The sequence below is a fragment of the Biomphalaria glabrata genome, chromosome 10 (genome assembly GCF_947242115.1).
Source record: "Biomphalaria glabrata chromosome 10, xgBioGlab47.1, whole genome shotgun sequence".
NCBI classification, from domain to species: Eukaryota; Metazoa; Mollusca; class Gastropoda; family Planorbidae; genus Biomphalaria; species Biomphalaria glabrata.
Window position 1 is genome coordinate 34,203,621 of NC_074720.1, and position 27,606 is coordinate 34,231,226.

The 27,606-nt window shown below is 35.7% G+C and overlaps 1 protein-coding gene across 1 annotated transcript; it reads right to left on the reverse strand.

Moving 5' to 3' along the window:
- On the reverse strand, positions 1-26,610 carry LOC106067432 (tyrosine-protein kinase JAK2-like). Its single transcript, XM_056043042.1, has 16 exons — positions 25,432-26,610; positions 24,414-24,527; positions 23,968-24,122; positions 22,855-23,141; positions 21,267-21,410; positions 20,196-20,290; positions 19,693-19,905; positions 12,190-12,338; positions 11,036-11,183; positions 9,929-10,136; positions 9,394-9,495; positions 8,246-8,355; positions 7,164-7,404; positions 6,272-6,411; positions 4,518-4,702; positions 1-3,794 (listed from the first exon to the last, which is right to left on the reverse strand). Exons 1-16 carry the CDS (start codon positions 26,302-26,304, stop codon positions 3,470-3,472), a joined length of 3,489 nt encoding a protein of 1,162 aa, XP_055899017.1. The 5' UTR covers positions 26,305-26,610; the 3' UTR covers positions 1-3,469.
- Positions 26,611-27,606: the final 996 nt, after the last annotated feature.

The window sequence follows — 27,606 nt, forward strand, 5'->3', positions numbered from 1 at the left end:
TAACTTTAATAAATATTTTAATATTTATTTAATTGTGTTCACAATTGTTTATAAAGTTAAATTAATTTTACACAACAAAGTAACAGTTTAACACATAAACAATTTCATCTACAGTGTTACAATGTAAGCGGATTTTACCATCTTTAGTTTTTAGAAATGTATAACATTTTAAAAGGAAAGCGTTTATGAATTTTTTTTTAATTTAGAAAGGATGCAGAGTTGTAGGATTGCTGCATCCTTAGCCAAATATTGTCCTTCAATGCCGCACACAACTAGCTGGCAAAGAAATATTTGACACAATTTGTGTAGGAGTCAGGACTTGATTATGTGCACTTACATCAGCAATAATAACAATATCAAAATAAATAACAATAATGACTAGATTTGAACAAAACCATTTGGTGTCCAGTGACTTCAAATCTTCTAAGCTGTGACAGACAACTCCATTTGGAGTCACAACCCCAAAGCTAGAATTGAACTGCAAGACATACATACATTTGAACTGTTAAAAAAAATATCCGAATACTTCCTGATCTAATCTTATATATTACAGACGTTACATAAAAAAAAGAAGACAATTACGTCCAACTTATTTCATGTGTCCATCTAGTTATGATCACTCGAATAACTTACAGAATCTATGATACGAACAGCCCGACCCCCACCCCCTCAGTTAAAAAGAAGAGTGGCTAAACATTATTTAAAATGTGGTACCAAATGAAGTGTGAAATGATTCTAAGAGCATATAATATTTTGTGTGGTACCTGGAATTACCCATTTGTTATGTATCTACAGGATTGAGGACCGTACAGTATAATACTCAACCAGAATCTCATTCAGATAAATTTGAATTATATGACAAAGCAAGCTCCAAAAAGAATAGGTGCATTATTCACTTTTCTTCGATAACAATGAACATTGATATGACTAAAGTATTAATCTACGTTTGGGCTATTCTCTGTTTAGATATGAAAAGATGGGCTTCTTTAACACTAAGGCCGTCGATTACATATAATAATAATTTTATTTATAAAGCGCTGTAGGCTCAAGGCACTGTGATCACATTACAAACATAAACACGAGAGCTAAAATGACAAACTAATTTTTTTTTTTAATTATTTTTTTTACACTTAGGTTTCTAGGTCAATAGTGTCCAGATTTTCTTTTAGTTTTGAGGCCATTTTATTTATGAACATATGTGTCATGATCCACATCATTGCAAAAAAAAAATAAAAGCAGAATTGAACCTTTTCTGCTTCACAATTGAAGAATGAAAATTCTTGGGACCAGATAGCATCACTGGTCTAAAGTGTTTTTCAATCAATTAATATAGATAGATGCATTTCATTAGTTAAAGAAAACGATGGTACCCTTTTTAACCATTATCAATATGTACACATTATTCACATTTCTGAAAAGCACAAAAAAAAAAGTTTATCTTTGACAATTTCAAAACATTGGTCGTTTTTTTTTAAATAAAAATAACACAAGGACTTATGGAGTCTGTGTTACACAAACTCATTATTGTGCTTACACATTTGCCTAACAAAGTCATGCATAGCAAAGTCATACATCATAAAAACATACATCACAAAGTCATACATAATTCACACTAACAACAGCAATGTCATATTTAGTATGAACAGAGTTTGCAAGAAAAAGATGAAGATTAGAGTCAACTTCTTTTGTGAACTATTTGGTGTTCCTTCCCATTCCACAATTAAAATGACACCCTTTTTAATTAAAAAAAAATAAATTTGTTTATAAGCATCACGAATGAATATGTGTGTGTACTTTAAATGAAGTAGTCTAAGTCAGTCGAAAGAATGAGAGAATGACATGAAGTGAGAAATTTCTTCAAGAAGTCAGTGTGAGATGTCACCATTTTATAGAAAATAAAGATTATGCTGAGTTCTTTGAATATTTTCACTAGTTGTTGTCTTCTACAATGACAACAGGGGTGAGAAATTATTTGATTTAGTTTCAATATAAAAGATAAAGAAATAGCTGTTTAAGTATATGAATAAAATATGCCTAAAAAAAAAAAAAAAAAAAAAAAAGTACACTTTCAGAAAATCAAAAGAACTCGTTGCTCTGATTTCAGGCCAAGAGCTGTTATCTCTTCAGATCTAACTATGATTGATGGACAGGCAGACAACACAAAACAATAGCGGCTTTCCTTAAGGAATTACACAACATAAGATTCAACATAAGCAGTGTAAGCAGAGACATGATTTTAACAATTCTATGAATGAACAACCCGTCAAAAAAATTATTGAGACATCATTGTGACTTTACATCATTGTGACATAACATCATAGTGACATAACATCATTGTGATGTAACATATTTTATAAGAAGATTGTCAAGTTCACATTTCACATTATCGTAAGCTGTAAATAAATATTTATTTACATTTCTTTATATTATTATACATAGTTTATACACTTTTTGATGCTGGTAACAAAATACTTTTTATTAACAAAACCAGATTAACTTATAAAACAAAGCTGTGCTTGAGATACAGGGCAGGCTGCTTTCATAAATGAATCACAATTAGGGATAAAGTAATAACAATTTTTGATTGACAGTTAATCATAAGTAACAATCTGCTTCTCACCAGGTCAGCTTGTCTTGCTATGTTTGACATGTTTGTGATGTACTTTCAGAATTGAAGATTATTACATCCTAGTACAAACCTCCAACAGGATGGCAGAGGATGGAACTCTGGACATCTTCATGATAGTTTGTAGCATACACCACATGACCATGTAGATATTTCAAAGATTATATATTGTTTCCATCTTAAGCTGTGTTCAAACCCAGGACCACTGAGATGACAGACCAGAGGGCATACCACACAACCAGGAGGCCATCCAGCTTAAGTACAGACATTCATTCTTCTTTTTAATCTCAGTTCTTACTTTGGTGAATATCATTGAAATAGAGCATAGAGATCAACTTTTACTTTTCTCTTGCAAAGTGATCTTCAGAAATCTAGAGGTTTTTGTGCTCTTTCCTTCAGACCTTGTGATCAATAGAGCAGATGATGTAAAGGTCATCTGTTTCAAATTTCAATGGATTATAAGGGTGGCATGTAGCCAGCACAATGACCAACTGCCTTTACTTTCCCAAAATAATGTCTGGTAAGAGGTGGGTGGACTTAGGGGCGTCCTATAAACCCCAAAGTTCAAAATCCCAGTCTTCATCAAGATTCCGCTTGGAAGCCAAGTGCCTAACCACTCAGCCGCCACTCCCAAAGAGAGGTTTTGAACATTTAATTTCTTTTCAATGTCCTTCAAGCTCTAAATCTACCTTAGTGATGATGGCTTAAAATGCATACCACATGACTAAGCAGCCAAGTATTTCAAAGATTAAATATTGTTTCTATGTGGTTAAAATCTGAATGACTTTGCAAGACTTGCATGCTACTATTACTATGCAATGGAACAAAATTAACTTTTCACAATCATTGTTTAAAGTTGAGCAGGCCTTTCAAAGTTTGCACCAACTCTACGAATGCTGGTCTTTTTTCATGCTCAAACTCCCAGCATTGAGTCATGACAAAGTAGATGTCATCAGGGACATCTTCCTCCTGACCTAACCTCCAGCCTCTTTTATACTCCTTTAGAAGATTCCCCTCCATCTCGTTAGTGTCAATGATCTGCATCATCTTCCTAGGGTTCTTTCCTTTGGAGAAAGCTTCCCACATAACTGTTCCAAAAGACCAGACATCTCCTTTGCTGGTGAATCGATTGTCATCAGATCTACGATCCAAACACTCAGGGGGCATCCTGCAAAGTTACAAAACATTTATTACTAATTGACCTTTTTTATAAAATCAAATCATTTTTGCATAATTTGGCATTGATTTGTTTATCAGTATCAGTGAAGGCATTCTAAAAAAAAAAACACCTTAAAAAATAATTCAATAATCAGCACAAGGTTTGTTTGTTGCACTTTTCACCCATTGCCTGACAATGAGAGTAGAAACTTTATTTTTTGTGTGAAATGTGGGCTGTCAAAGTTACCAACATAAGAAACCGTTTTTTTTTTTACTGTTTTCTAACCAGCAGTGTCAATGGAAATAAAATCCTATTGTTAATAAAATACTATCAAATAGATTTTTAAAACCAACTCCAGCACCTAGTCTGCTAAACTCAAGGGAAATTCTGGAGTGGAGTCCCTTAGGTGTCATGACTACCAAGTAATGAAGTTCAGTTTATGCTAAATGTGTAGCATAGCCTTCCTTTGGATCATGCGAGTAAAGATTAGGAAGTGACTATGAAACAAGGGCAACCAATATTGCCTTTATCTGAGGTCCCAGAATGTGCCCTTAATTCTGGATGCATTCATTGTCTCTTGACATTGGGAGCCTTATAAACGTATAATTACACCCAGTTGCCACCACATTACTTATCCTGTGAATGTTCAATATTATTATGGTTAACTACTTTTTTATTTCTAACTTTCACACAATAAGTAACAAAAAAAAAGCAAATATTGAAGAATCCTACCAAGCAAATGGAATGGCTGTGTGAGCTTTGTTTCTATAGAATCTGTAATTTTCCTCCATTCTGCGAGCCAGCCCAAAGTCAGAGATTTTACCAACAATTTCGTTGCCTTCAAGTTTGGCCAACAAAATATTCCTGGCAGCCAGATCTCGATGCACAATATCTTTACCACTTAAGTAGACCATTCCCTGTGAAGGTAATTTATATATTAGTGGATGATAAAAACAATACATTTTTGTATTGATTTACAAGTAAATTAAAACAGACGTATGATTACACATAAAAGGTTTTAATTGTTAATGTTTAAGACACCATTTCGGTCGTCTAGTAGGACTTTGTAGAGAACAATTTTAATTTGACTCAAACCAGGGTGGTCGATATTGTTATGACCCTGCCATTCGGCATGAGATATTATAGTGCACCATGGGACACAAAAGAGACAAGAAAGAAATAACAAAGTCATGGAATGGCAGACGATTAGGATGTAAACAAGAAAGTAGTGTTGTGTATTACTTATTACACTATTCACTACTTGTTAATAAAGTACCATCCTTTCAATAAGGTTATTTGGTTTAGCTGTTTGCTAGGTTACAGCAATATCTTGCAAAGTTTTTAAAAATAAAATTACAAATTAAGAATAAATAATAAGAATTTGTATTAATCATAGAAAAAATTTAAAAGGATAAGGAAACAGAAGCAATTTTTTAATTTAAAAATAAAATATGTATCCAAGTTTGACAGAGAAACACTAACACATCATTTCTCTAAGAAAGTTGACACATCGAGTGCAGATGGGATCTCAATTTCAACAAGTTTGAATAACTTCAATGCAAAATAGATATAAAAAGAACTTCCTGCCTAACTACAAACACAATCCTAGGCTAGAAATTGATGGATAGCAGCTTTTTGAAGGCTGGGTGAAAGCCACAAATTCACTGTTTTTTGGCAGCGGGTGAAAACAGTACATGGGAAATCTTTGATATTTTATTAGCATAGCTGATTTCCAATCAATTAATTTTTTTTTTAAATAAGGACAAGGAAGGAAAAAATAAAACTAGCAATGAAATGCAGAGCCGGATTTAAGGGAGTGCAAATGGGCCTACAGCTTCCACAAGAAAGGGACCCCAACATAGAGAAAAAAATCCATATTTGGACAGGTCAGCAACTTTAGGTTTACTTTCAATCTTATAGTTGGCAACACTGTCATAGTTAAAAAGTGTCTGCTTATATTGTTCTTGTAATATACTCCAGATTCACTACATTGAGTAAACCCTAAAAATTAAATTTTTTGTTACTAAAATATGCATATTAAAATTAATTTACAAGCACTCTCTTTCTTTTATTATATGGCATGCTTTTAGATAGTAGTAGGCTATTTTTATTAATAAATAAATTTTTATTAAAGATTTCGAAAAAGTGTAGGGGCCTTCCACAAACATTTCTGCCCTGTGGCCTCCACATACTTCAATTTGGCCCAATGAAATGTAATCAAACCAATCAGAATTTCAATTTATGTGGGATCAAATTATCTGAATTTCAATGCAAATGATTTTAAAAAGCTATCGTTTTAAGTGGTTTAATGTCAAACCTGCATAAAATAATAGAAAGATGCTAATAAGTTTTCTGCTTGGACCCTTTTGTTAATCAGTTCATAACATTACCCAAAACTAATCACACAATTATTTTGTTTACACAATTATTTTGTCTACACTATTAAAATAATGTTCATACAAGTAAATTAAAACATGGAAACCAACCTCCGCCACATCTAAAGAGATTTTGAGCAGACGGTTCATGTGTTGCTGACTTAGATCATTTCGATTTCTCTCGGCATACGAGCAGAGGTTACCAGCATCCATAAACTCCATAATAAGTAGAACATTGGAGAAGTCTGAGTCTATCAATAAAAAAATCAAGCTATGACTGAAATTAACTAATATATTATTTTATGTTTATATTATTTGTATAGTTAAAAATTTAAAAACGAAAATGACAAAAATTTTCATTAAAAAAAATAATTTTAAGTCTAGTCAAGAATTAGCTCTATTGCCAGACTGTAGCATTCCTGTTCGTACATCACTTTACAAATCCCATTAATATTTGACCCTTTATTAATATTTTTTTATGTCTATCAATCAGACTTTTTAGATAACTCATGGTCAATATCTTTTCGTTTCTCTAGCAATCTAGAACACATTTTTTTACCACCTACTTTGTTGAAATTCTCTCTTCTTGGCTGAATGTGCTGCCTAGCATAGAAAAGACATATTTAAATAATGTGTAGTAGTTTTTATGTTTACAAAATACTCTTGAGGCTTACATTCAATGCAGTAATTAAGATTACAGTTATTGAATGCCTTCATAAAACACAGATATTTGTTTCTTCATTTGAAACTGGTTTTGTAAGGATATGTATTTGTCAAACATTGCTTTTGTAGGACAAGATTTGGATGTTCCTTCAGAATCAAGAGTATTACATCCCAGCCAAAACCTTCCACAGGATGGGGAGGGTGGGGGGATTTGAGGCAAGCAGGATTCGAACCTGGAGCCATCAGAAAATCAAAACATAGCCAGAGCATGTACCTCATGAACAGGTAGCCATCCACTTTTTTTATTGGCTTATGAATTTGACTCATGTGTTTGGCTTACCTGTTTGATCGAATGCAAAATGTAGACAACGAACAATGTTTGAGTGGTTGAGTGAGCAGGCCAGCATGACCTCTTTGACAAAACTGCCCTCACTGCTGATTACAACCTTCTTGTCACTGTGCTTGTGGTTACGCCTGAACTTTTTCACTGCAACTTTTTTCCAGTGCTCCTGTTTGCCCTTATGGTTCAGGTTTCGATTTGGCTCACGGATTAAACCTTCCCACACTACACCGAAATAACCCTAATGGTAAAAATAAAGAAATAGAAAAAAAGTACATTAAACTGTTGTTTAATCAAAACTGAATAAAAAATAATGTTGCCTCAAAACTACCCAGCAAAATCAGGCTACCTAGCCAGCAACCAAACTGTAACAGGTTCAAGCAAATATTCATCAAGTTTATTGAGTTATATTGTGTTGTTGTTTTTTGTTTTTGTTTTCTTGTTACAGTATTTCAAAGGTTATTTCTTTTCAACATATTGTTCAACATTAGCTATAGAGATTTATTCAGTTTATTTTAGCATATTTGTCCTAACTACAATCATAAATTGTACAGTTACAATTTACTATCTATTTTAGCTTTTGTTTCCCTTTTGATACAAGAATTTAATTCTAATACATCATAGCATTATCAATCAGCTTTCTGAAGCTCAGCCCAGACCTGGGCCAAAAACATAACCAAAACAACAGAGACTAAAACAAAAACATTTAAAAAATTTAAAAAAATGAGGGCATCACAAAATCAGCAGTGAGAGCAAATAACAATGTTAAATAAGAAAAGTTATTTTGGGCTACATTAAAAAAATAACCTTTTCCTACTCAAGGACAGCCATTGGACAATTCAAAGCATACATTAAGAGGTTGTGAAGTGAAAGGAAGACCAAATATTAAACACATTGAAGGAAAATAAGAAATTCTTAGATGTTTCTTAACCATGGAGACTGTCTACTATACCTACTGACTATAACTCCTAAGGCCATAAGAGAAAGGTAAAATAAGATTGGCACATTTTTTAAAGCTATAGCTTCTGAATTAACAAAGGGAAACTACCAATAAAATAATTGTGTTTAAAAAAAATGCTTACCCTTCCTAATTCTTTACTTTTAACTGTCACGCAAGAATCCGGCAGAAATTTCTGCCCAACTTTTTTCATTAATATATTCTCTAGAGCTGCTTTAGTCAATTTAGACTCATCTGAAATATAAATATTAGTTTGAGAAATTAATCAATACAACCTCTAAATAGTGGCAATAAAAAGGTGTTCTGAAAGTGTAATAGCACATTCTATTCTCAAATGGAATTTATTTATAGCCCATCCTGCAATAATTAACTTATAAACTTTTGGGAAGGATAATTATGTAAAAAAAAATCCAGCCTATTTGTACAAAGAAAATAGCAGCCTGGAAACAATTGTACAAGAGTGTCTCTATATATTCAAGTATTTGTCTGCTACTAGAACAACAATGTTTTGATTCCTGTTAGTGTAACTAAAGGTCAGGAAATGCAAGAAAGAAACAAAACAAATAACACTTTGACAATTACATTGTTTTCTGTTGATTCATTGGCTGTCAAGAGAAGTTGACCATTTATGAAATCACACAAAAAATAATCTAAGACACTCAGAAATTCATACAGTGTTTATCCCTGACAGCCACTTTAGAGGCTGCAGAAATGGAAATGAATTTTAGGCATCATGCAGTACACACTTGCACAAGACCATGAGAAAACGAATCCTTGTGCTTGTACCAAAAAAGATATTTGAGTAGAAGAGAATGAGACTAAGTTCCCTCACCCTCCTTTCATCTTGTAAGTTGTAGATTACCTCAAAGAAAAGGGGAGAAAGTCAAGCATGTTAATGAGATACTTTAACTCTACTAAGTCACTGGTTTTCCTGTCAGTCTCAGGCAACATGCTCTAATCTCTAATGGCACTTCAAAAGACAAAGCATGTGTGTGAATATGTCTTAGTATATGGAATAAGAAATGTGTTTTCATCTTTGTGCCGTTCTAAGTATTTTATCAGGTTTTTGTATTAGTAAGTCATTGTTTGCTATCTAGATAAAACCTTCCTTTCTAGGATCAGAGATAGAAGTTCATGTAAAAATATAATTCATATAAGCCTCATATGCAAACCTAGATTCCACAGCCCCCTAATTGGAAAAAAAAAAAGGAGCTTCTTCAATTAAAGTAATGGCTTTCTATAAATCTATCCCAAAAAGAAAAAAAAACTTACCTAGAATATCTAATTCATCCTTAAACCCAGCCTCATAAACTACTTCTTTAAGGCCTTCAAACACTGTGTCTCTGTCTAACTCTTCAGCCATTAATTTTATTTCTAAACAAAAAAATAGCAAACATTGGCAGTTATTGTTTAGGACAAAAGCATAGCTCCTAGAAATCATACTAAATGAAGCTTGTTAACAAGAAAGAGATATCATTTCTTTTTTTTTTTATAATTGTTTCTTGCTTTTGTAAGTTAGAGAATAATATTGAAAGCAGAAAAATACATGGTCAAAATTTTTATACTGCTGTTTGTATTTCAAGGAAGCATTAAATTAAACATTTTTTAACAGCTTTTGAAATTAAAAGGGGGAATTTAAATAATCCTCCTGAACTCATAACCAAAATTCTTTAGTAACAAGAAAAAGACTGCTGTAGTTAAAATCTAGATGACCAATTAAAAAAAAATTTAATTGACCTTAACTTAAAATATTGCTAAATCTAAACCCACAGAGAGTTTTCACAGGTGTAAAATATTTTCAGCTTACCTGAAAATTTCTTTTTCAAATCGACAGCAGTTGGCCTCTCAATAGGATCTGTCTTCCAACACCACATTATGATAGAGTTAAAGACTTCGTCCAAAACTTTTTCACCTTTACATTTCAGGCAGTTAGGATTCCTTTTGTTATGATGATGATTCTCAAATCGAAAGTCTGGCTTGGGTAAGAATGGGTTGCTTTCAAAATACTGCCAGAGCTGTCAGAAAAAAAAATATGTAAAAAGTTATCAAAAGTTATAATTATCATAATATATCAATGTGGGAGATGCATCCAAAAGTTTGGATTTAACAATGTTTTTTTTTTTATTTTTAGCAACCCTGAAAAGGAGAATATTGCTATGTTATGTTTTCTGTCTGTCATGTTTAGATCTCTCAAACCAAATAAGCTATTTTTTAAAGTAATACATATTATGGGGAGCAGTAGCTGAGTGGTTAAGTGCTTGGCTCAAAAGCCTGGAGTATTACATTCAAATCTCAGTGAGGACTGGGATTTTGAATTTTGGGATTTTTAGGGCACCTCTGAGTCCACCCAACTCTAATTGGTACCTAGGCTGACTATAGTTGAGGAAAGTAAAGGTGGTTGGCCGTTACGCTGGTCACATGACATCCTGCTCATTAACCATTGGCCAAAGAAAACAGATGACCTGAATATCATGTGTTCTATTGCAAAGTCTGAAAGGGGAACTTTACAACTTTAAAACATTACATGTGTATGCATCATTCAATGTTTCAGCAATTAGCTTCACATTTAGATTTCTTTTTTTTTTGTGATGGAAGAAGAGTAAATGACAGTTGGATCAGTTGTTAAATGTTTCCTTAAATTATCTAAACTGCCAAACATTTTTTTTCTAAACAAGCAAAATTGCAAAAATTCATTTTTTTTTATTAGAAGCTGAAACAATAGCTGCGATGCATTATTTAAACCTAGATAACTAATAATTTTAAGTTAACAAAAAGTGTTTCTAGTCCCACCTGATGGATGTTAAAATTTATAATTAAAAAAAAAAAAAGTTTGAACATTTTAACTACAGAGATTTAGACCTGTGGAATTAGATTATGAATGTTAAACTCAGGGAAAAACTGAACAATGACCTACTTCTCTGGGGTCAGAGAGTTTCAAAATTTCAGCGAAATTATCATTTCTATGGAGGATCTCACACAGTGTGGTCCCCACAGCATAGCATTCAGATTCATAAGTCACATGACTCAATTTTTTCCTTCTTTCAGGAGAGAGCCAAGGCAGTCTGTGAAAAAATATGTAGATCTATGTTCTATGTTGTTTAGTAAACTTTTTAGAATGAAACATTTACTTTAGATATTTATAATAATCCTGTCATTAAAAACAGCATTTTGACATAGTTATTAAATAATTTAAAAAGAAAGTTCCCATTTCAGACTTTGCGATCTATAGGGCAGATGATTTAAAGATCATCTGTTTCTGTGGCCCACGGTTAACAATGGTGTCATGTGGCCATGCACAATGACCAACTGCCTTTACTTTTCCTCAACTAATGTCAGGTACCCATTAGAGCTGGGTGGACTCAGAGGTGCCCAAAGATCCTGAAATAAAAAAATCCCAGTCTTCACCAGGATTCAAACCCTGGACCTTGGTTCAGAAGCCAAGCCCTTTACAGCTCAGCCATGCGCCACCTATCAAATAAATCCTAACCCTAAGTTTTATTTTTCCATCATATAGCTTCACCAGAAAGTGACAGCTTAGGCATGGGGGGGGGGGGGGGCAACTTTTTTTAGGGGGCCATATGAATTTCTGACTTGTGCCAAAGTTACTGCCCTAACCCTAAAATCCTTTTGTTAAATGGAATGCTTCATCAAGCCCTATGAGTAAAAATTTGGAAGAGCCCAACAAGGGTCAGATATAGTCTTGGATTCATAGTATGAACACCACTGGCTTAAAGGTTAGCGCGTTAGCTAATGACATTGAACCAGATTTTAACTAATAAAAAAGAATCCAGTCTAGAATTAAAAGGCTGGTATAATAAGTAAAACTCCTTCAAGGCCAGAATAAAATGTGTGAAGTTAAATGGTGATAGAATTAACTTTGATTCAACCCAAAGTAAAAGAAGTGGTCAAGACAACATTATAGCATATATTCAATTAGATAATACAGATTTAAATGTACATCTAGATTTTGACTAGTAATGAAGATAGAGACAAAGGTGAAGCTAAGAGAGAGAATGATACAGTGCCTGGAGATCTAGTCTTGGCATGTTATTTCAGTGCCCAGCATACCTTTCATTGTTGTCAGCTTGGAATTTGTCTTCCGTATTCAAATAGGAGACAACTCCAGCATCTCCTAGCTTGATGTTGATATGATTATTTCCTTTAAACACAGCAAACCTTCTAAGTCTTATATTACCATGAAATAAGGAGTGGTCCTCCTGTGAAGTCAGAAATATTAATTATTTCTAAGCAATAAAATAAACTTTTCAAAGCTTTATTCTAAACAAATCTCAAGGAATGGTCCTAGTGAAGTCAGAAATATTAATTATTTCTAAGCAATATAATAAACTTTTAAAGCTTTATTTTAAACAAATCTAAAGGAGTGGTCCTCGTGAAAGGGTGGGGACAAAATTCTTTTAAAACCAGCAAACATTCTCTGTTCTTATGTTGTCATGTTGATCCTCAGTAGGATCATCACAGTGTTGGGTGTCCCAACTCTCTGCTCAATGCTCTAACTTTTATGCTTTCTACCGTGACAAAGAAAGCTCTGGGCAACAAAAAAGCTTTGGCCTCAGCTCTGGAAGAAAAGCATGCCAAAGGAAAAATGGCTGCTTCCTCTACCACCAAAGTAAATGCCACCTTAAGCTGCATTTACATTTGGATGTGAATGTTTTTCCAGAATAAGGCAGTCACAGTTAGATAGGCCTAAGTGCTCTATGAGATGAACCATAATCGTCCTCAGACTGAGGTAGGTTAACTGATGCTTTCTACTGTTTTTAATAGGACAAGGGACCATCTCTGTACTACTCGCTCTCGTAACACGGCCCCCTGGAAACGCTGCAAACGTCTTTAACAGCGACTAACGAAGATCATCTCCCGTTTGTGGTTTCAAGGCCAGAAGAACGTGGTTCGTTAAGTCCAGGACGTCAAGCCCAATGTGTGGTTGCTTGTGCATCAAAGTGAACAGAAAGCGTTGGTAGGAAAGGCGTTTCGTCATGATAGCAAACTTCTCGAAATATATGACTTGTCCAACATGATTCTGCTTCAGGACTGCGATTCCCCAACAACATTCGTACACATGGGTTACGTAGGGGAATCAAAACCTGATCTGAGCATTTTGGGCAGAGGCATTGAACAATTTTTTTTGCTGGTGTCTCTAAAGCAAGCATGAAAACCCACATGTCGATGGCTCTTGACGGTATCAGGATAGCAAAAGAAAAACGCAATTTACCTAACAGCGAGGCCGAGACCAATACCTTTACAGCAACTTTAAGGAAAAGCAGATTACACAAAGCTCCAGGACCGGGCAGAGTGAGCAATGAGATGTTAAGAAACCTGGGGCCAAGAGGACAAAGATAGCTATGCGACATGCTCAATCGACTTGGACGCAAGGGGAATTTCCAAAGGCCTGGAGAGTGGCCACGATAGTCCCGTTACTTAAGAAAGGAAAGATGGCCGACCGACCTGAAAGCTATAGACCAATATCCCTAACATCGTGTGTAGGGAAAATAGCTGAAAGAGTGATAAACAGAAAGCTCGTGTGGTACTTGGAGGAAAGCAAACTCATCGCACCTGAACAGGGCGGGTTGAGGCAACATAAAAGTGCCATTGATCAAGCGATGGTGTTTATGCAGTCAGTAGCTGACGTATTTTTAGATCTACAACAGGCCTACGATGAATCTAGAGACAAGGATTGCTTCTAAAATTGATGAACCTCGGAGTATGCTCAAATACGTAGGCTAATGGTGGCTAAAGAACTTCCTAACGGACAAGACAGTTCAGACACCCTACGGATCTAGCATGTTACGCAAAAGAACATTTGAACAAGGTTTACGGCAGGGATCCTCATTATCATTACGCTGTTCTTAGTCTACATATACGATCTTACACAGGGCCAGCCCTAACGATTGCGGGGCCCTATGCGAAACGGATTGCGATGGGCTCAGTCTGGGTAGGGATAAGGATAATAGTAAGTAAAAAGTAAAGTTCCTTTTTCAGACCTTGTGGTCTATAGGGCTGATGATGTAAAGGTTATCTGTTTCTATGGTCTACGGCCACATCCGGACCGCGACGTGATTCCATCCGACCCGCCGACACAAAGTGTAGAAAATCCCCTCTTCACAAAAAAAAAAAAAAAGTTTGAGAAAAAATCTTTCTTTACGTTAGGGTAAACGGATTGGTACTGATACTAAGCCATCATATTTTTTTATATAATGAAAGAGTGGCTCTTTTTAAAGAATAACAGCCTTATGAAACCAAAGACATAAATAAATAAGGCGGCATTCTTGGTTAAAGATGCAACTATTAGATTACACCTAGAGTGGAGGACTGATGAGAATATTTACTAAAAAAAAAACAAAAAAAAAACAATTAAACGAGTCGGCTAGCTACAGAGCTGTACACATTGTAAGTAGAGAAATAAAGCCATTTCCTGAAGGCAAATGCATAACAAAGTGCTATGATGATAGAAAGTCCTGAAAAGAAGAATGATGTTGAAGCTGTCAGCCTCCTCAATAACAATTAAAAGGCGACTAACAAATATTGGTAAAATTCTCCATTCAAAACTAACGACAGAGCAGATTTTGAAATGTTTTTTATCGCCGCTGACGAGTCTACCGACATATAGCCTATGATGCTGCTCAAAATCTTGGTAACTATTCTCGGTACACACAGCAGTTTTGAAATCAGAGAATTTAGTAGCTACGAGGAGCATGTATGGAACCTCCATTATCGAAGTCCTGTCTAAGAAATTTCAACCATCACAGAGGATCTTTCTCTTCCTTGAGAGAAATTAGTGGGAGTGACTCCTAATGGTGCCACACAGCAAGTGTTATTGGAAAATGTGTCGAGTCAAATGGAACCGAGGCTCTGTGGCTTCATTCAATTATTTACCAACAAATCAAATCTGTGGCGAGATGATCGGTCTGGACAATGTGATGATGACGGCGTTCAGGGTGTTATGTAGCCAAGCAATGTTCGTGGTTTCAAAAATCCATCCGCGGTCAATGTGCGAAGATCACAGACAGCTGCAAACTTAATGTAAGTACTAGGTACACGTTTTTTTTTAATAAAAATGGTTCATTGTCTATTTTTTAAAAACCTTTTTGTTGACGTGGCCCGCGACTAGAGTGTCCGAAATTAAAGTGGCCCGCCGTCCGAAGAAGGTTGAGCATCACTGATCTACTGTTAACAAGGGTGTCATGTAGTCAAGCACAATGAACAACCGCCTTTACTTTTCCCCAACTAGTGTCCGGTTCCCATTAGAGCTGGTTGGACTCAGAGGCGCCAGAAAATCCCGAAACTAAAAATCCAAGTTTTCACCAGGATTCGAACCCCAGACCGCGGATCGGAAGCCAAGCACTTTACCGCACAGCCACAGCGCCTCCTGATACGGATGATTAAGGTTTTGTATTAGATAATAAAATCGTCTTTACATTTTATTCATTCTTTACTAAGTACAATATCACGATCAAATTACGAGTCTTGCGTGTAGCGAAGTCATGCAGTATATCATCAAAATTCTGTTAATGACATAGATCACGCTCAAAAGCATTAGCAAATATTGTCTAATTGTTCAATCTATCTTGGTGAATTGCTGACCTCAAGTAATTGAATGACATCCCAATATGACAATTTTGTCTATTTTTCAGGAGATGTTCCATGAGCCCGTGGAAAATCAGGAGGCCTCGGAAAACACTATCTATCTATCTATATAATTCTCTCCATGGCTCAACAGTTTGGACACTAAGAAGTAAAGGACAGATCACTTTTCTTCTTTCTGAAAGTCGGACTAGAGATACCCCACGAAACTTAAGGGGCGAAAAAAAAAGGGGGGGGGGGAGGGAGAGAGAACAAGTAATATTCACCTGTCATTAATAGCAGAGCCGGACTTAACCATTCTGACCAAGAAGTCATGGAAAGATCACTCTTTTACTTCTGCAAGTCCGACTATATTCCACAATTACGAGTGTTGCATCATGCTGTTTTTTTTTTTTTTATCGCGCGTAGGATTGGCGTTTTCCACATTGAATAACACCCCCAAATGACAATTTTTGTCTATATATTTCAGGAGATTTGTATGAGTTTTCAAAAGATTTTAATAATTTCCGGAGATTTCCAGGTGCTCCTAGTAAATCAGGAGGCCGCGGGAAATGTGTTATAAATTATAAAAAGGTTTAATTTAATAATTTACACCTAGAATTAGCGTGAGGCCTATGAAAGTGCGAGCCCACTGCGGCCGCACAGGTTGCAGTGGCCAAAGACCGGCACTGATCTTACAGAACGATTGAAGTCTCGATCTCTGCTCTTCGCCGACGGCCTACTAATCTGGCAGACCGGGAAATCCGCCGCAGCTCTCACGGCGAAAATCCAACTTGACCTCGTCACGATTTCATGCTACACCAGAATGTCGAAATTGGAAATTAATTGTTCAAAGACGGTCCAGACCCTATTCACATTGGGAAAAGACATCCACCAAGAAGACATAAATCTAAAAATCGATGGGACGACGCTCTAATCGGACCCACGACCCAAGTATTTGGGAGTTACTCTAAACCATAAGCTGGTTATGTCTTATCATGTGTAAGAAGTACGACAAAAAGCCACGGCAAGATTGAACGTCATAAAGCGGGTGGCTACGACGAAGTGGGGCGCCAAGGCAAGCGTGCTGCGGACGCTCTACATCGGTGCAGTAAGGTCACAGATCGAGTACAGTCTCTTAGCACAAGTTTACGACTCGCAAACGTCTCTAGCGGGTTTAGACTCTATGCAGAACCAAGCTATACGGCTAATCTGTGGTACATTTAGGACAACCTCTATAGCCGCTGGGGAAATTTTGGCGGATATCCCCCACTAGCTTTGCGGAGAGAATGATCAGTTTTCTTAGCGTATGAAAAATACAAACGGATAACCTCTATAGCCGCTGGGGAAATTATGGCGGATATCCCCCACTAGCTTTGCGGAGAGAATGATCAGTTTTCTTAGCGTATGAAAAATACAAACGCCTAGTCGACAACTGGGTGGGTAGGGGTCGGCTCAAAAGGACATCCTTTATGCAGACTGCATTGGATCTTTCCCAAAAGCTTGCCACCCTCCCCCAGGAAAGAGCTGCTTTCCACCCGGCAAAAGTTCCCGAGATGAAGGAAGTGCGGAAAACACTGATTGACCCAAAAAGTAAACAAGAAATATAAACCAAGCACACTAAATATCACTGCGAGAGAAACCATAGCCCAATACCCGAAAGATACCATCAAGGTTTATACGGAGGGATCAACGGGAGAAATCCAAGGCAGAACGAATTTGTGCCATATAGCGGTGTAACAGAAAGCGACGAACTGGTAGGTCCTTGTGCAGGAGAAAGAGCACATTGAACTGCGTATTGAGGGAAACAAAGGGCGGCACCGGCCAATGTAATCCTCTTTACAGACTTACTTTCCTGCCAGCAAGCTCTCGAGAGTTCAGAGACGTGGCCTACGCACACTGAGGTGGGCCCCGCGATCGGAGATTCTCTTGTCATCGTCAGCTTCGAAAACCAAATCAGTTCTCATAAACATGGACTCGTTACTCAATATCTTTGCAAATCTTTCCATGCATCTATGTGATACCAATTACCATGACATGACATAATGAGCTTCAGCAGCACGAGGTTTCTTTAAATCCAGTTAGGTGTGTGACTGCGTGGTTTGATTTAGTTCTGAGAATGTCAAATGGTAGCACAGAGAATAGCGTGATGCAAGAACAAATTAGAAAAGAAAAACAGCATTTGTGCGCAGTCTGAACTAAAATTCTAGCGATTGTACAGTACCTGACGAAAACAACAAAACATTTCGTGGAGAAACAAATGAACAACGGTCAATTTTCAGGCTTGATTGAGATGATGGCCGAAGGGATTCTAAACGAGCTTATGAACCTTAAGGCATCAGAAGTAAATGGGAAAGTTATTGATAAAATCAAACTTGCTAAATATGTTTCCGTCATCCTTGACTGCACACCTGATGTTAGCCACAAAGAGCAGATGTCTGTTATATTGGATTTTGTGGGCGTATCTAAAAAAGAAGGAGCTAGAACACTTTATCAAATTTCTAGATGATGACGACGCAACAGGAAAGGGTTTGTCAGAGTTCTTCTCGCCGTGCTGGAGAACCTTGGTCTGGACATCGCCAATAGTCGTGGCCAGGGATATAACAATTGGTGCCAACATGAAGGGAAAGCACCAAGGAGTTTAAACGCACATTATTCGCAACAGTCGAGCTTTTTACTCTCCTTGCGGCTGCCATAATCTTAACTTCCAGCGTGTTTAGCAGAAATATTATCTAGTTTGTTGATTGTTTATTGTGTATCATTAGTTACGTTGACTAACCTTAAAAGGCAAAATCTTCCATGCGGAACATTATGTAATGTACTCTTACGGCCAATAATACAGTAACTACTACCTACGTAAGGTACTATGTTTTGTAACAAAAATAAGGCCTACAGCATTAGAGGCGGACGAGACATAAGCGTGATGTGGTGCGGTATAAATATAGTCTACCCTTGCTGCTTAGGGCCCCGCATATGACACTCTCCCAGGGCGCCGCGCACTGCTAAGGCCGCCTCTGCCTACGCAACTGGCAAAAACAATGGCGTGCGTGAAGCGCCTCCAAAGGAAATATCAGGAACGTATGGTGGTGGAACGCTTTTAGATCCACCAGAGGAGCCGTAAACATACAAGAGTGCAAAAGCAAAGATTTGTAAATGGGTCAAGTCCAAGTGGTTCGATAACTGGGACCATTGTAGCATGGGACGGGAAGTCTGGAAAGTTCTCAAGCGCCCAAACAGGAAGTACAAATGGTGCCAGCTAGACGGCAAGGATCAGGTAATTTTGGCACCATTTCGCATGGGACACTGTCCGATGGTAGCCCACTTCGCTAGGATCCGAGAGAATCACGATCTCAGATGTCGACACTGTCCGATGGTAGCCCACTTCGCTAGGATCCGAGAGAATCACGATCTCAGATGTCGACACTGTCACAAGGAAGAGGAACCAGTAGAACACATCCTCTACGATTGCAGGTGCTCAGAAACAATCTAGTCTTGAAACAGATAGAACTGATGCATGTGGGGGTCTCGCTCTGTACGGAGACAGACAGACCCTACCCTGCCAGATACCTGGACCGTGCTGTAAGAGATTATTCCCAGTACGGAGCCTTAGTGCATGGAGGCTTACAAATAGGACAAGACAAGAGACCTTTTAGAAGAATTTCTGAAAACATTTAACTTACAGTTGGTATTTTGTTGCAGATTTTTTTTTGTCCGATATATTTCAGTGACCAAGAAATACATTTTAAAAAAGTAAAGTACCCCTTTCAGACTTTGAACAAGGCCAGCACAACAACCAACTGCCTTTACTTTTCCCCAACTAATGTCAGGTACCCATTAGAGCTGGGTGAACTCAGAGGCACTCGAAGATCACGAAATTAAAAATTCCAGTCTTCACCAGGATTCGAACACCGGACCCCGGTTTGTTAGCCAAGCGCTTTACCACTTAGCCACTGCGCCGCCCAATAAATACATTAATGAAAAATAAATGCATACCATGACTGAGAGTATTTTGATAATCTGTTCCATAATGTCCACTTTCTGTGGTATGGACTGTGGATTTTTACAAATGTAGGTCATGAGATCAGAATCTGAATACTCCATGAGAGCGCCCAATTTTCTGTCCACCACCATGCCGTAAAACTTGAAAAAACTTGAGGGCCTCACTTTGTGCAGTTTCATCAGGTCAGACAAACTGGATCTAAAAGCCTTGATAAGAAGGAAACATAATAGTGTATTACAGAAAGAACTGGACAAAATCTTTGGAACAAAGCTTAGTTGATATATTACTTTAACTGGATTTAACTTCATTGAAAATCTAGACAAGTTTAAAAATATACAAATATGAATAGTAGATAAGAATAATTAAAAACAACCCCCTCGGATCTTGACATTTCTATATGTATATTAGACTACTGAAAAATATCTAACGAGACTTTGTGGCACACACTCAAGAAGGAATTTAATGATAATGCATGTCAAGTTCCAGGATCAATTACCTCTGCATACTTTCCACTATCTTGCTGAAGCTCTACCAACATCATTTTAACCCCATTGAAACTTACTTCATACTTCTTTAGGTAAAGATTTTTGTCTGAAAAGAAATGTAAAAAAAAAATTACCCTAATTAGAAAAAAAAAAAAGCAACTATATGCATATAATAATAATAAGGCTTTTCTTCGAGTCCGAAGATTAATGAGGAATGCAGTATTTCCCATGGCTACGCAGCTACAGCTGTGACCTACATATTTTGCCACAACCAGAGCAAGCATAACAATTGTCCGCCTGTAGTCGATTAAGATTTTCTTTTCGCTGTCTGCATCTGTCCTCAGCAGCAGATTTTCTTTTGGTATCAAATGTGTATCCCACTGCCTTTGTGAGTGACCTCCAGCTGTCTCGTTCTGAGGCAGCATGCAACCAGGTGCTCTCTTCTATGTCAGCTAAGGCAAGTGGGCGCCTAAGCTGGGGCACCTCTGTTACATCGACCACCTTATAGCTCATCAAAAAAGACTGCAACAAATTTATATTGCACTGACACAAAAATTGTACATCACAAAGGCTGCTAACTAAAACTTTTTTAATACTTTGATTTTCACATTTGTTTCCCTTGGACTAGCCAGTCCTTAAAATTAGTTGACAAAAGATTAGGAAAATAAATCAAAATGTTGTGCTGGCTTCATCAGTGGTGCCCAAACATTCTATTCAACTTTTTAAATATAACTATTTATAAAATTAAAAAATTGGAAGTTAATATTTTAAATGTAATCAATATTTAATTTGTAATTTATTATTGATTTAGTGTAACTAAATTAAACATTTTCCTTTAAGTTTTCAAATAAGTGATTCAAAAAGTCAAATTGAAACTGTAAAGTGAATCCATAGAATATATATACAAACAAACTCTTTCATTTCCTTCTACATTTAAAACGTGTTGTTTTTTTAAAATGAACAAAAGAATATGCGAACAAAGTCCTTAAAAAATTATTCTGGAACACTAGCAGTAGTATATAAATGGAGTGCTTGAGTTATTTCTGGTATGTGAACACATTGTAAATAATTAATCTGGTTACCTTGAATGTGATGTCTGCGGTTATCCAATTCATCAGGCAGGAAGATCTTACCATTGGAATAGTTCTCAGTTTCTTTACTGTTTTCCTTGTAATAGTCTGAGGCTTCAGTTTTAAAAATATGTTCAAGTTCTGAGACATGACTGTCTGTAATAAAAAACAAAAAAATAAAAATAAAGTTAAACCAACATTTAAAAAAACAAACTATTCCACTATTCGTACCCTCTGGTCAATCTCTTTTTGTGTGCTTTTTACATGAGAGATGATTCAATATGTTTGATTTTTTTTTTTATGATGCACTTTTACATGGGAAATAGTTCAATGTCTCAATTTTAATTTCCATTAATTTCTTTGATTCTATTAGAAACATTTTTTACAAAATTACCTTTAACTTCTTATGACTTTCATATGATGCTACATTGATATTGAAAGAGTGTATAAATATTTATTTTAAAAAGAAGTTATGACATTTCATAATGCAAAAGTTACAAGCTTCCACTGCCCTTAGGAGATTTATTTATTTAAAAGAAATGTAAAAACCAGAGTCACAGGGTATTAAAATATCTCTGTCAGGTAAATGCCAAGGAAACAATGCCAATACACTAAATTTAATAAGGCAAACATAAACAACCATCAATCCTAACACTTTCTCCTTCCTTTTACCACAGCACAGCAATAGACCCACTGCAGGACAAGGTTATTACTCTAGAGTTTTGTACAAAGTATAATAACTCATGATGCCCACCAATCTAATTACCCTTTTTTCCACCATAGTGTTCCCAAGATGATAGCAGCTCATTAAGAAAGAAAACAATTGAAAAATGTCTTCCTGTGAAAAGGAATTAGAGTAATTGAAAGTAAAATTTAATTTTCCATTAATGAAATAGATGAATCATGCCAGTGTATGATATAACTAACTCCAGTTCCTTCCCACTAAAAATTGTTGATGTCTTCTAAATTTGCTGAAAGATATGATGAGTTTATATTGGTTATTTCACCATCATGTTAATACAGAGCTAAGAGCTTTTCACCATTTTATGGTTGGATATGTCACAATGCCTTCCTGAAACAATACCCACAGCACTTCAAACAAAACTATCTATGATTAAACAAATTTCTGTACAACTATGTTAAATACATGAGAAATGGCCACTGAAAAAGCATTCCACAGCTTTGAATCTGTCCTAGATTGCCTTACTATTTTATAAAGACACATCTAATAACATGGAAGGTATAAGTAGATTTAAGATTTAATGATCACATTTAGATAGAAAGCTAATAAAAGGCAGGAGAGCCGCTGGTGACCCATTTTTTTTCGGGTATACTGATGTATGCAAATGGGACATGAAGCTCATTAAAATCGACACTAATGGTTGTAAAAAAGAGGAACTGGAGAGATCCACATGGAGAGCAAGCATAAAGGAAGGGTCCTGGATTGCAGATGGCATACACACTATAAGGAGAAAGACAGTGAAAGTCAAACAACACCTGGTGATTACTGATGCCCAAACTGGGACTGCAGCTGTGGCTCAAGGATTGGCCTCACAGGAAAAATTGACATGAAAATAGAAAGCTTTGACTAAACACTTACAGTTTCTAGGATGGAGTTGATCTCCAAATTCCTTCTTCAAGTACACTCTAACTTCCGAAGCACTCATTTTTTTCTGACAACTATTATTCAAAGTAAACATCTGGCCATCATCCACTGTAATGTTAAAAGTTTCCACAGTTATATCTTTACTGTCTTTGGACTTTCTAGATGATGAGATGACAACGTATTTATCAAAGTCTGTAAAACTTTCATGAATTAAGAAAAATTTATTCTCTGGATCTGTTGGCGACTGAGACTCCTTCAAATATTTCACAGCTGTTAAATACCTGCAACAACAGAAAAAAATTGAAAGAACTGATTCAACTCTAAGGCATATGTTTAAGCTTGTTATTAGTTATCTATCTAGGTTCAGAGCTTTAGACGTTGTTTTAAATTGTCTTAGCCTTTAATACAACATATTGCATCAATTTTCTTTACATTAGCACATATATTTTCAATAGGAACATAGCAATTTAAAAAAAACAAAAAACATTTTGTTGTTATTTAAGAAACTGTTAAAAGATATTTCTTTTTTTCTCTTTTTATTTGAAAAAAAAAAAGGGGGGGGGGGGCAATTAATCAAATGTAGGCTACTCTTTCATCTCTTAAAATTAATAATTCTGGCTTCAATCAGGACACCAGCTTAGAAAATTCCATATAATGGGAAAGATTTTTACTGTCAGCAAACATTATGTCATTTAACAAAAAGCAAGGCTAAAAAAGTTATGTCCAACATATGGACTGCCAGACATATTTGGCTTTTACACACAGTGCATAAAAAAGTCACACTAGCGACTCAATTCTATTTGACTCAAGGAAATTTTGTGATGATGTGGCCTGTTTCATGGATGTACAAAATTTATCACCATCAAAAAACTCCATATAACTGGTTTCCCAGACCTGTCGAGATGGACATCAGCAAGTCTGGGTTATTCAAAAAGAGTATGAGACACTGCATCCTCTTTTTCCCCGCAGCAACATGTATAAAACCCCCAGATTAAAAGAGGTTGGGAGACAATGAATTCATAAGACTTTAAAATTCAAACACACAAAGTGTGGCCAAGTAGATTCATTCAAAACTGCAAATCCTAGCAAAACAAAAAGTATATGTACTTTAAAGGTCCGAAGCTGTACAACTCAGAGCTCAATTTGGAGCCGATGGTCTGTATATCTGCGATCAGATGCTTATCATATTTCACATAGAGACTGTAGTAGCCTTGCAACATGGACAAGAAAGATTTGGCAGCACATTCCTTTTTAAACTGAATCTGCAAGGAATAATTTTAAAAACTAAATCGCATGTCATAAAAGTGTTAATAGAATATTGAAATCTACAACCAGTTTTTATTGGGGTTTTTTTTGTTGTTGTTGTTTTATTAAACTGCACATAAATATAAAGATCTACAGGGGCCATGATTCCTCTGTAGATACATAAAGATTTGCTACAATGCAAATTAAGAGTTTTAAAATAATTTTTTTTCTTATATTCAATATTGTGATAATCTATAGAGTCTAGATCTAGAATCCCCAAGATCTATTTGGTTTAAAATTATACAAACCTTGTATGATTTCTCATCTTTGAGCTGAATCATCACAGTCCAAAGTTTCTTTTGGCTATTTTTAGGTAACTGCAATTCTATATACAAAATTCCGGATAAAATGAATTGAAGTTCCTATGAAAGCAAACAAACAATCATACAATGCATGAGGGTGAAAACGGATATTGAAAACATGAAAGGGAGTAGACAAAATAAATGCACAAGGAAAATGGATAGGCCTACCTATCAAGAAGATTTTATGTCCCAATATATGTAATAGATCTACTATAGATTTAATAGATACACATCTATTTTTCATTAGGCCCTATAATAATTTAAATTCAAATTTTATCATATTAAAAATGATTTGGTAGCTAAAAAAAAACGTTAAGTTACCATTTCAGACCTTGTGATCTAGGCTTATAGATCTAGGACAGAATATATAGACTAGGCCTAAAAGGTACCTAGATCTAGATCTATATCAAATTTTACTAAATTATTTTAATTTATATAATAAATAATAATATATTACCCCCCCCCTTTTTTTTTTATATCTCTTTTACTGATCTTTAGACTCTTTATACTCTTCTTATAGGTTACCGTTATGTAAGCCAATATCATGGATCCAGATTATTCTAGATATAGACTTACATTAGTTATACTTTTCCACACTTTTATATAATATAGATCTAGAGGTATGATATTACTTATTAGATAATTAGTATTACGGGGTATTCACCGTATTGACACCGTCTCAGATTTCGGATGTCTTTATTTTAAAAAGTCCTTCAATTGACTCAATTGCGGTATTTAGATCTATGTCGCATGCGAGCAAAGTTTATTCAGACTTAAGATCAAGAATTAATTCTTCGGGAATGAGGGGTTGTATCTGGGGAAGCTGCTGCACTGGGCATCTTAACTTATACCCTAGCTATACGCAACTAGTCTATGTCTATATATCTATAAATCTAAGTCTAGATCTAGATCAGTAGGCCTATCCATTAGACGAAAGATGATTTCAAACTTTAAATTAACTTACCTCACCAAAGTAAAGAGCAGGCTGTTGATGTTCACCATAGTAACCAATAGTTACTGTCACTTCCTCATTATCTTTACCAACCAGGACTTCTGCATATTGTTCTGATCCGTAATTGGGTTCTGCATCCAATATCGTCTTATAGAATTTCTTTTTGAAATGTCTCAGGTTTTCATTCTTTGATTTCATGATTTTAGTGTTCTCCTTAAGGCCTTCGCGAAGCCAGTAATGATCAATTAGATTGGTGGAGATGAGACGCGATCGTAATGATTTTGAGAAGAAAGTAATAAACCTAATGAACCCGATTTGTCTTTCTCTGTACTTTTCGTTTACTTTTAGGGAACTGTCATAAGGCAAATCTTTGGGCATTAGCAAAGCATAAGTTAGCAAAGTAAATACATTTTTGGTATCTAGTTTTTTGCTTTCCACCAAAGTCCCAGTCAAAAAGTCGTTGTGAATTTGTAAAAATAAATACTCCCACATGACATTGCTACCCGTGTCGGTTTTTAGTTGACTGACATAGTCTGGGGGCGGCCGAAATCGTATTTTGAATTTGTAATTCCTTTGACTGTTGCTATAAGGTTCAAATGTGTGATTCCTTGGCAACCATATCGTTTCTTCTGGAAGTGTAACCAGTCCAAACAATGGAAGAAACTTAGGTGCTTTACATTTTTCTGGCACTATCTTTAAAGCATCACACACATGATCAATACACAGCCTTAAAACTTGTTCACAAGTCAAATTATGCGTTTGTAAATCAAACGATTTAGGGCGTATACCTTTGTTCACAAAATGAATAGTTATCGAGTGTGTAATATTTTGAAGATTATCCATGTCAGAATGTTTAAAAAACAACGACCTCAATATGTTTCTCATTGGTTGAGTTTTCCATTCATTTATCTACTAATACACAGACTGAATCAAGCGCTGATCTAGGCTAGATCTAGTTTCCCTAGATCCATTTGTAATCTACCACTTGCCAACTGTTAATTACGAAACATATCCGCAATTAAATTATTTCACATTTATTTTATTCAATGATCACATATCAAGACTTCGCTTCGTTTAATGATCTGTAACTGATTGACAAGTAGAGTTATAATGAAAATTATCTAGATTTGAGAAGCGAAGCTTTTTTCTGCCTTGACTCCACTTGAAGAACTGAAGAAATGATTCGCTGAAATGTATTTTGTTTTGGTAAGCTCTCCTTTTCCCAGAAAACCTAGTTAGAGCTTTGACCTACTTTTGACTACTTGTCGATTTTATTACACGAGGTTGTGTTTTTTTTTCTCGGGAAAATCGTCTATCTAACTGTTGTTTTTTAAATATTTTTGTACCATTCAGTGTTATTAGTTATGTTTTAAAACAAAAGGTGAAAATACAAAAACGTTTCTTTTCGTTATATTTTTTTTTAAATCTCTAATATTTTTTTCTGTTAAAATGAAAGAAATAGATCTAACTGTATCTAGTTCTTTTTAGTTAAAACATATAGATTTATATGAGCCGAGCTACAACGGAGTATTGCTGTTGAACATTAGGCCTAAGCAGAGCCTCATTAGGGAGGATGGCAGGCCCAGGATAATCCATAAGAGAGGGGCCCCCACAAAAGAGATTTGTAAAATATAAATGCTTACTTAGTATTGAAAGGGATTTACCGTGGGAACTACATTTCAGGGAGTCATCAATGACGTTTCGTCGAAAAAAAATTCCATTCGTTAACGCGGTAATTTAGTTTTAAATAAATTGTATTTAACTTAAACAAATTACAACAATATTTGTTGAAATAATTTTATAAATGGCCATACATTATTTAGAAAGTTTCACACAAAAAAAAAGTTTCGTTATTCCGAAAATAATTTGGGGCCTCCGCTCTTTCGTAAGTTCGTTATCGCAGGGCCGCGCCGCAGTCCCCCAAACCGTCCTGGCGTTATGATTAATTTTTCTCTTTTGAAAATTATTATTATGTGAAAAACGAACTAATATTCATTTTCTGGCACAGCCAGGGTCGAGCTGCGTTAGAGAGAAATATAATTCATTCTAGTAACTTTAAAAGTGTTCACTGATACATTTTCTGGTGATGTGGCAGGTCAGCAGCAGTACTGCCCTCTTACAGGCAACGAGAATCTTTTTAGGGATGTTAAAAGCCTTGAATATATCCAAAAGGTCAGTTGTCATTAT

Coding starts and splice junctions, on each gene's coding strand:
- LOC106067432 (XM_056043042.1), bottom strand. CDS start 26,304: ATGAGAAACATATTGAGGTCGTTGTTTTTTAAACATTCTGACATGGAT. Junction 19,906..20,195: donor ATAGTGGAAAGTATGCAGAG/GTAATTGATCCT, acceptor CTTCTTATCAAG/GCTTTTAGATCCAGTTTGTC. Junction 10,137..11,035: donor AACTCTCTGACCCCAGAGAA/GTAGGTCATTGT, acceptor TTTTTCTGACAG/CTCTGGCAGTATTTTGAAAG.